General features: G+C 24.0%; 1 protein-coding gene across 1 annotated transcript; it reads left to right on the forward strand.

The window, feature by feature from the left end:
• The first annotated feature begins 3,012 nt into the window (after positions 1-3,012).
• Positions 3,013-9,102, forward strand: LOC145831954 (receptor-transporting protein 3-like). The gene is made up of 5 exons (XM_082939312.1): positions 3,013-3,140; positions 4,416-4,566; positions 6,585-6,755; positions 8,053-8,205; positions 8,600-9,102. The coding sequence occupies exons 1-5, from the start codon at positions 3,097-3,099 to the stop codon at positions 9,035-9,037; spliced, it is 957 nt and encodes a 318-aa protein (XP_082795438.1). The 5' UTR covers positions 3,013-3,096; the 3' UTR covers positions 9,038-9,102.
• The last annotated feature ends 1,561 nt before the right edge of the window (positions 9,103-10,663 follow it).

Genomic DNA, 10,663 nt, shown 5'->3' on the forward strand with positions numbered 1-10,663 from the left:
TGCTCCATTTGTTTTTATAATCATATCACTTGCGATTCAAAAAAGTATTTAATTTTAATTTTATCTGTAGTAATTATTTATTAAGTGTAATTATGTATACCTTAAAAGAACAAAAATATGTATCGTATTTTAGTAAATAATTTATTTTTGATTAAAACCTGAAAGGAAACAAAAAGTTACTTTGAGTATGTTATTTTTGTAATAAAAATTACTTGATATTAAAACATAATCAACAATACATGTAAACTTGTAAAATTATTTTTTTAAATATTTTTGATAAACCTTTTAATAAACAGATTTTGTTCAACACCTTACAATAAATCCCTACAGTTTTTAGTGTACATTTTAAAATATATCTAAATAGTATATTGTACGTTATGTTTATTAATATTTAGTGTAAATAGTTTTTAAAGTTCATGTAAAAAACATAGAATAAAACCAAATTAGTATTTTATTGAAATTATAGTTACTAAGTTAATAAAAACAGTTAAGCTTGTGGCATTGGAAATTACTAATATGATAAGTTTTTAAATCTAAGCGGCTGATCAAATAATATTTGTTTCTACATTTCGTTTTAATTATATTAAGTAATAGAGTAAGTAAAATCAGTTGATAATTCATTGCAAAATAAAAAAAGGTTGATATTTTTTATTGATAAAATTAAAATTGATCTCTGAAAACTCAAAACATAGATCTGTTATTGGTTCTAATTTGTTATTTTTTCTACATTAATTCTATGTAACTTTTCAAGTTGGTACGCAAATTTAGTTTATGCTTAACTTGCATTACTGTCTTTATCGTTAAAAATAAATAACACTGATAATTATGACCACGTTAAAACTAATCTGTTTAGCTGTTCTATTTTATGAAAACTAAGCTAAAGTTTTTACCAATAACTATTTAAACCGTGGCCGGTAAATAAAAATCAGGTTAAAAAAAATTAACTTCATAACTTTTTTTCTTGATTTCAAACCTAAAAACATCTAAGTTTCTTAAAAATTCAATTTTAGTTTGCAAAGATCATCGGCTAAGCGTGTTGTATACTTATCAAAACATTAAGTTTTTTTTTCTAAAACCTAAATTCAAAGACTTTTTCTAAAAAGTAATATAGCTTTCATTACTTTAGTACATATACAATTATTATTTTTTTGAATTTATTATATCTCGTTCTTACAAAAACAAAGCTTTTTAGTTTTATAAGTAAATTATGTGTTGACTTGTCGTAAACTATAAGCGTAAAAATTATAAACTTAAATGTCTAAACTTGTAATATCTATTATTAGCTACAAATGTTCTGAATTTAAAACGAAAAATATATGTATAACTAAAAAAATTGCGTTTGAAGAGAAAATCTTTAAAGAAAAGTATGATAGGTAATTTGGAAAACTATTTTATTATGTTGTTTTGAATGACTCTTAGATAAAGCAATTGAAACATAGACTAACATCCGATTTTAGCTAAAAACATTTCTACCTTTAAAATTAGATTAAAAGAATATTAAAACTTAATCATTATTTCTATAACAAGAGTTTTTTAGTTTAAATATTTCTAAGCAATTGTTATTCCAGTTTATTTAGGATTAGTTTCTAACTCCAATATAGTTTATCCAGAAAAAGTTAGATTCAAATACTTTTTAAAGAAAGCTGTTTTTAGTTTAAACTAATTATTTTTAGAATTAAAGCTTTTAGGTTTAATATATTAGAGGTTAGTTTTTAATTTATTGATAAAAAATTAAATTATGATTTTCAGTATAAAATATAATAAGCCTTATTGTCAGTATGTATTTATTATTTAAAATTAATGGTTTTGTATAAAGCAACAAATACTATTATTAAAGTTTTTTAATTTTAGTGCAACTAAAGAATCAAAATTACTATACTTAAACTATTTTGCAAGTTTTTAATTTGCTTATAAATCGTATTAAGATTAACAAAACTAATTCTAGAAATACTATCTTTACGCTTTGATCTTGTTTAAATTAGTTTTATAATACTTAAGCTACTATATATATTCAAAAACTTGTTGTCATTAATAACAACTTCAAAAGCAAACTAATGAAATAAGCTATTTAAATTTACTTGATTTTAATATCTAAAGTTAATAAATATGACTTTTTTTTTTGAGTTTACAAGTATAAACAACACACTTAATTACATTTAAACATTCTTGAGAATACATTTTTGAATTACTAATACTTTTATGATATTTTACATCAACTGTAGTAGGTTTATTGAACGAAAACGAAAAGATGCCTAAAAAACACTTTGGTCCAAGTACTTGAATGAACGAAAAGACCTTTTGGTCATCGAGCGCACACCCAACTTAAACAAAATTTATAATAAGCTAAAAAATAAACTTAATAGTCAAAAATGAAAGACTATAAAAAGAGACTATTAAACTTAAAAAGTTTAAATAATAATTTTAACAATAAAATTGCAAAAAAAAATAAATATATGTTAGTATCTGACATTAATGACACAAAAAAATACTTTTCACTATGTTAAATGATACAAATTTATTCTGATTTTTTTTTAAACTTAAACAATAAACTTATTTATATCATTGTTAAAAAAAGTGTATACGTAAACTTTGTAGCTATACTTTGAAAACAAAACATACATATGCAAATAATTAAGTTATTGGAAACCAATTTTTAACATAAAATCTTTTGAAACATGACAACAAAGTATTTTTTATTAGGTTTTTATATAAGAATAGAAGTACATAAATAAACTAACTTCTAAAAGGAGCGCATTTGTATATAGTTTCTAAATGAGAGAATAATGGTTTTAAACAAAAAAGGAAACTAAACTCTATAGACGTGGCAAACCATTTTTTATTTACTGTTCTTAAATAGATAACACGAATCTTATATTTCACTTTTTAAGCTCAAGGCAGAGACAACTGGCATACCTCTATAGTTTTTACTCAAAAAGACTTTGAAACATTAAAATGTCCTCAGCAGTGATGCCACTACAACCGGAGTTTTTACGACAACAAAGGGCACCGACTCAAAGTTATTTTCACCAAAGTTCAAAGAGCTTGTCTGAGTTTTCAAATAACAATGTTCAAGGGTGTTATAACTTCTTACCCAACATGCAGGTTTCAGTTGTTCCCGTTGGGGGAGGATACTACAATGAGTTAGTCTAATCTGTGTTAAATTTTATAAATTTTGTTCAAAGCTAAAATGAATTAAAATAAAACCAAGTATTTTAACTAGACAAAAAGAATTAATTACAAGATGAAGCTTTGACATATTTGAAAAAGTTTATCAAAAGTATGACTAAAGTTTTTTTTTTACTGTTGTTTTTATCTTTTTTTTTTGTATTGAAAAGTTTAGTACACAAAGTGTTTAAAGTGTTTTTCATAGAAATATTTTTATCATATACGAATAACTTTTAAATCAAATAGAAAAGAATTTTTGGTGAATCCTTTAAATAAAAAGTCAAAAATTAGAGCTGAACTAAAAACGTGTATTCATTAAAACATAAGTCAAGTTTTGTTATATTGTAACAAAACACGTTTTATTTTATAATCATAGATAAAGTATACTTCAAGTATTAAATGTTAGCAGAAAGCAGGAAGTGTTTAACTTACAGTAAAGTAGTGTTTGAGTAACAAAGATTCGAGAGCCATTTTAGAAAAGAAAGATTGTTTTTATTTTAAATCTAAAATTGATAAAAGTGAAGAATTAAAAAAAAAATTGAAAAGAATAGCTTGAAAATAAAAAGTTCTTTATTAAAAGTTTTTAACAAGTCAAGAACTTTTGTACAAAAAATATAAAGGACTTTTTTTTTTTCATGTTTTGTATATATGTTTTTCAATTTTTCTTATCTAAATTGTTGTTGTTGTTATATCTACTAGTATTTTAGTATTTTATTTTATTTTAGTTTTTTATTTTACTTATATATTACTAATATGTTATTTAAGGTAGTTTTAATAGATTAAATTATATAAATTTTGGTTTGGTTATTCATATTTATTTAACAGTTTTTAGTAATCTAAACTCTAAAACTAGTAGTAAAATATTATTTGCAAGACAATAAAGTCAGGAAGCTAGAAGATACGTGGCTCCTTATAATTCTTACGTCATACACACATAGTCAAACTTGAAATAGTGTGAAACTTTGGTTATAAGAACTAAAGTTTTTATTTTCATTTACACATTTTCTAACAAAATTGTAATCTTTTTACCCTAATATTATTATAAAATATGTTTTTTGGCTGCTTCTTTTGTAAAATACATTTTTAAAGTTTAAGTTTTGTTTCTAAAAAAAAAAGTCACACAGTTTTTAATTTAAATAAACCTGTCATTATATAAAGAGATGCAAAACTTTTGTTGATCTATTTTTGACCAAAATACTGCAGCTACGGTGATGTTTTTAATAAAAACTTGTAAAGTGTTTTTTTAACAGTGGAATGGAACTCGTATGGCATGGGGAATTTAGCAGATTTTTTGGTCAGTTTTACCCGCCCCATTTATGGTATCTTTCTATTACGTCACAAAAGCCGCCACAAAATTGGAAGTTTCATCGAGATAGTGCAAAAGTTCGATTTTGTTGCCAAGTAAGTATCGTTTACTTAAGAAATATATTGTTACTTAAGAACCACAATTTGTTGTTTTTACTTGTTGTTAGTTTTTTGATGATATTATAAATATGAAATGATGAAATTTACAAAACTATGTTTGTATGTACGTTGTTATTGGTATTTATTAATCTTTATAAGTACTAGTACTAGTTTTTAATATACCAAAAAATAAATAAATTTAGATATTTTTGATAGATTTAATAGTTTTTAACAATTTGACTTGTTTCTGTCTTTTATGTAATAAAAGTATAATGTATAAAGTATAATGTATAATGTATAAAGTATAATAGATGTAATAAAAGTACGATATCGCTTACTACATACAGTTTTTAAAAATTTTTATAGTACAAGCAAAATGTAGTAACTTATTATAATGTGTTTTAGAAGTTATTAAATCTAATATCTAATCAGGTAATTACTTATTTAATAACAATCATTTACCAGAAAACCATAAACCTTTAAAAATTCTAATTTTTAAAAATGTAAGATTAATCACAAAACTTAAGGAAATCTAAGATTAAAATCGTGTTTTTGTTGTTTTTAGTTTAAAGCTTTGTTATTTGGAGAAAGCTTTTGATAAACTTCACAAAGTTATTAATTGGTTTTAAAAGATAACTATTTAATTTAAAATTAAAGTTAATTGTTTGCTAATAAAGGTCCGAATGAACTAAGTTCACTGGAATATATAATAAAATAAAATTTAAACAGTACTCTTTCTTTATTAAGCTAACGCATGTTTCTATGTGTTAAATAAGTTAACACACTTCAACGGAGCTCCTTAAAAATTAAATACAGTATGGAAAGAAAAGAAGCTAAAGTAGGTGTATATATGTGTTTATTAAAATAAGAGTAGTTAGGTCCAATGAAACAGTATTTCTTCAATTTTCACATGAGTGGTTTATAATTTGGCTTGTTATTTATTTATGTTATTTACTTTACCTTATCGTGATTTAGATTTAAGAATTACAAATGTTTCATAGCTTTTTAACAGTCATATAAACCATATATATTGTATCTATTATTAACCATTAATCTACAATAAACTATAGTATTTATTGTTATTTTAATAGACACATATACACACCTTCTTTAGCTTCTTTCCTTTCCTTACTGTGTTTATTTTCTAAAAATCTCAGTTGAAGTGTGTTAACACATAAAAATAAGTCTTAGTTTGATAAAGAAAGAGTGCTTTGTTATTAACATTTTAACTTTATATATATTTAAAGCACATTAACATTAAAAAGTTAGTTAATTTAATATTAATTTAATTTATACACTAATGTTTGTTTTCTTTTAGTAGATTTTTATCTTTACTGAACCTCATTAAAAACTTGCTAGTTTAAATATGCTTTTAAACCTATTCAATATATCGAAGGTAAATGATTTCATATATTTACTCGTATACTTTATCAATATACTTTAGTTGCTGTCCATTTTTGTTCCAAAGAAGCATGTTTAAAGGTATTTTCATTATTTAATTATTTTAATTAAAGAGATATAAAAGTTCTGCATGCATAAACACACTAAAATCAACGAAACTGATTTTATTACTGAACATAACATCAATGGCAAGAGTAAAATATAGTTTTAAATTAACTCTAACTATTTACATATTTAAAATAAAAGTTTGTACTATGAAACAATATTTTTTGCTCTACTCTAAAATTTGGAAAATTTTGTCATCAATTTTAATTTATTTAATAGTATTTACAAAAAAACAATTTACGAAAATCAAACAGGAAAAAAAATGGTCTTAAACATTTACAGAAGTATTTATTTTGAAGAAAAGAACTGTATACGTGTATACATTTTTTTTTGCACTAATATTAATTTTTTCTGACCATTCTTATTAAGCAAATATATTTTTAAGTATTTCAAGTAGCCTTTCTATGCAAAAACTTTCAAAACACAAACGACTTCATATAATTTAATGAAGTAAACTTTAAACAACATATAAAAACTCATAATTGAAATAAACTTATTTTATATCAAAGGAATGTGGAAACGGTTGGACGTCTATGAAAGGCAGAGTGACTTTCTGGTTCTACTTGAATCCCATTACTAACGAGGGAACCGTTCAGTTCAAGTTGTACGGGCAACAGTGCAAAAAGTGCAACACCGGAAAGTTTGAGTACGTCATGTGGTATCCGGAAGAAATATCAAAGGTTTTTTCTCTTAAAAACAGTTTTGTAAATTTGACTACAAAAGTTAGAGGCGTCCATGGAAAACTATATAAATAATTATAAATAGATATATTTTAAGTCTCAAGTATCATGAAATTAGTTACAGTGTTTTATTTACAAAGCTTTAGATAGATGATTTATTAACTGTGTATAATTGAATAATAACTAGTTTATTATTAGGCTTTACATACTGTTAGAGAGTCAACTAAGTACTATTTGTTCTAATTAATTAAATATGAATATAACCCATCACAATATTACTTTATTGAGATAAAAATAGTTTAAACTAAGAAAAGATATACATTTTAAAGCTTATGCACACAATTTACAGCTTAAAATATAACACTGTACATGCTAAAATATATAACACTGCATCAAATTTTTTGACCATAGTATATCGATTTACAAAAACCTTGTCAATTAAAATAACTCAAACTGGTATATTAATATTAAGTTAAGTAACAAAAAAAGTATTTTTACTAGTGAAGTTTCCTATAATCCTTTCAAAATAATTACATTTTGTATAAGTACTAAAGTACAATTTTATTAAAGTATGCATATTCGGGTCGGCAAATGTACTTTTAATTTTAGTTATGAAATGAATAACAGTATTACAATAACACCACATCACAGCACTAATATTGAAATCCTTATCCCTTATTATCTTTACAAAAAATCTTAAGTCTAAACCCTTACGTCTAGCCTATCATCCAGCCATTTATCAAAAAATAATTTGCACTAAATAAATAATACGTAAGAGTTAATAAAACTTAAAATAAATAAAAATAAATGTTAGCCTATAAATTGAGCAGTACTTCTGTAGCCAGCTTGGGTTTTTCAACTTTAATTTAAATCAACGCAAACCGTCATTTAAAAAAATTGATTTATATATATTTTTTTAATAATACATTTTTAAACAGTAAATTGATAGATTCGTGAACATTTTCTACAGACTAAATAAACATTAAATACAAGTTTACTTATTTTGTTTTAACATTAAACAATAATTTCTAATTTAATTATATACTAACTACATTATTAAATTGCGCTGATAATTAACACATGAATATAAATAATAAAAATAAACTAGTAATTAATTATTTCAACAAAAATAGTCTCTCATCTACAGCCTTGCACAAAACAAAAAAAATCTATACAAAATAACTTTTAAACAACCAAAAGTAAACTTTTATTATTTACTAAATAAAAATAATTTAGATTTATTGAAAAAATTCTTTTCCGAATCAATTATAACATACTATATTTTTTTTAAATTTAGGTGATGTGCAACCTGTATCACAAAATTGGTCTGACTTACTATGGTTTTTTGCAACCTCCAATAAGAATAGACAGAAGACCAGGGCGTCCAAGAAACCAACACAACTCAGAACTTTGTCAGGCTTGTAAGGACGGAGAATGTGACCAAATAAAAGTTAATTTCAATAAAACAATACTGCTACTTATAAAACAAAAACTACCACAATTTAACTTTGTACAACTTTACTACTTAGCATTAATCACCATTAAAATGTAACTGTTAAAACTTGATTAATTTTATAAGTTCAGTACTTACATAACCTAGATGGTAACCGCTTTTTATCTTTCATTTTATATACATTTATAACATTATAACTATAGAGCTAATTACTACGAATGAAAATTTGTGTAATTTATAAACTAAGTATATAAGATTGTAAGATTCAGATGATTTAATCTATTTTAGCTTATTATTTCAAGTAAGTCAAATTATGTTACTTAACGGATTCAAAAAAAAAAAAATTTGAAGCATCTAAAAAGTATTAATAACATTAAGTTCTTTTTTTTAGGGTAGACAAATGAAACCTATATCAAACAATATCATGAATGCACCAAAAGAAGCTTTGTCAACACTTTTTAAAACTAACGCTGTTTTATCTCATAGTCAACCAGTGCCTTCTAATAAAATACCTCCTATCTTTTATCCTTTCCATAATGGCTCATATAACGGACAAAGTGCTGAAATGAAAATATCCGCAGTTGCTTCGTCGCCGTTTATCGTACAAAAAGTCGTTCCGTTAAGAAACGACGAATATTTTAACACTAGTGAGTTCAACAAAAACTATGAAAGTAAAAACGAGTTGAATATTAAAAAACCAAAAAGCAAAATTAATACTATTGCCAATAATAAAGGTTGTAAAATTGAGAATAAAAAAGTTATAAACAAAGTTGAAGTTAAGACCGTAGATAAAACAGCATTGAAGTTAGAGAAGTTAAATATAAAATGACTATAAAGCAAAGTTGATTGTTTACAAGAGAACTTAGAATTTTTAAATATAAACTAAAGTTTTTAAATTAGTTTATTTTTAAAACATTTTAACCACAAAAAACTTTACACTTTAGATTATAGATTTTGCTGATTACTTAAAGTCAAAAAAGTTTGTTTCTCCACTATTATACACTATAAGTTAGTTTTACAACTATTATTTACATACTTTGTTTAAAGTCAGTGCTATCACAATCTTGCCTAACCTAAATAAAATTATTGTAAATATACCTACTTATGCACAAAAGTTTATTTCAATTTTTTATAACATAATTTTTGCAAAAGTAAAAAAAATCTGCTATTATCACTGTAAATAAAAGTTTCTATTCAAAAAGCTTGTTTTAAGTTTAGCTTGTTGACATTACTAAATTAAAGAGTTGGTTATGTAAACGATTTTGAGTTATAATCTTTGTACATAGTTACTGATGTTTTCACTTATCTTCAAACCATTCCAAACGTTGTCTAGCTAGTTTTACTAACAACCTAGTCAACACTAAATAGTTGTAAATACAGTGTATGTTTCTTTTGTACTACAATTTTTAACTTTTGGCTTTTAATCTTATGTTTTTTTCGAGTACAAATTTGTGCTTAATCGAAAAGATATTTTTTGTAAATAGAAAACTTCGAGTGTTGTTTTTTTATGTCTTGTGTACGTATTATACTAATAACAACTTGAAAAGTTTTGTTGTACTTAGTGGTAATTTTTCCTAATTCATAAATTTATTTCGTTATATGCCTTATTCATTTTGCACTTTGTTTAGTTATATATTTTTTACTATTTATTAAGTTATATTGTTTTTTTTAATGTTATTAGGGTAGGGCAAAACTATCATCGTGTTTCAAACGTTTCAGATTTACTTTATTGCTGTAAACAGCTTTATGTAACTTTAATAATTACAGGTTCCACATAATAAACAAATGTTAAATACTTCTCACATGTTTCAAGTTTACTTAAGCATATTTGAATTGATCTCAATGTTATTTTAATATTTTCCTTTAATATTTTTTATCTGTTCTTGCATCATGTGTTCTCCTAGACCACGAGAAAGTCTTGCTTAAGCCTAAAACTTTTGCTTCTTATTGCAAATTTTTAGGTGTATTTCAGCATTTAGTCACTCAGTATTGATACTTATATGCTCTTTTACTTAAAGAAATTCTCTTACAACTTCATAAAAACTTTTTTGTAAAACAGCTTCCATTGTATAAAAAAAAAATCCGAGTAGCGTTGTATGCCAAACTGATTAATAACTAAGCTGATTAAAAACCCGAATTTACTATTGCCCTACCCTGTTTTTTTTTTTTCGACCTGAAAACTTTGTTTTTTTACTTTAAAATCTGGGCAACATTATGCAATATAAAACTACCCCAACAAGGGAGTTTTTTGTAAATAGTTTTCTTTCTCTTTTTCATTTTTATGATTTTATGTTAGCGACTAAAGTTAAGTACTGAATGGAAAATATAATTTTGTTGGTTTTTAAACACTAGTATACTTTTTAGTCCTATAACTATGGTGCATACACTTTTAGTTATTTTTTGTTTCGAGTTTTTTGACAAACTGTTTAAGAAGATGTTTAAGGTGCAAAATATA

This window comes from Thalia democratica, chromosome 3 (assembly GCF_965202585.1).
Source record: "Thalia democratica chromosome 3, ktThaDemo2.hap1.1, whole genome shotgun sequence".
NCBI classification, from domain to species: Eukaryota; Metazoa; Chordata; class Thaliacea; order Salpida; family Salpidae; genus Thalia; species Thalia democratica.

Coding starts and splice junctions, on each gene's coding strand:
- LOC145831954 (XM_082939312.1), top strand. CDS start 3,097: ATGCAGGTTTCAGTTGTTCCCGTTGGGGGAGGATACTACAATGA. Junction 3,141..4,415: donor GGGGGAGGATACTACAATGA/GTTAGTCTAATC, acceptor TTTTTTTAACAG/TGGAATGGAACTCGTATGGC. Junction 4,567..6,584: donor AAGTTCGATTTTGTTGCCAA/GTAAGTATCGTT, acceptor TTTATATCAAAG/GAATGTGGAAACGGTTGGAC.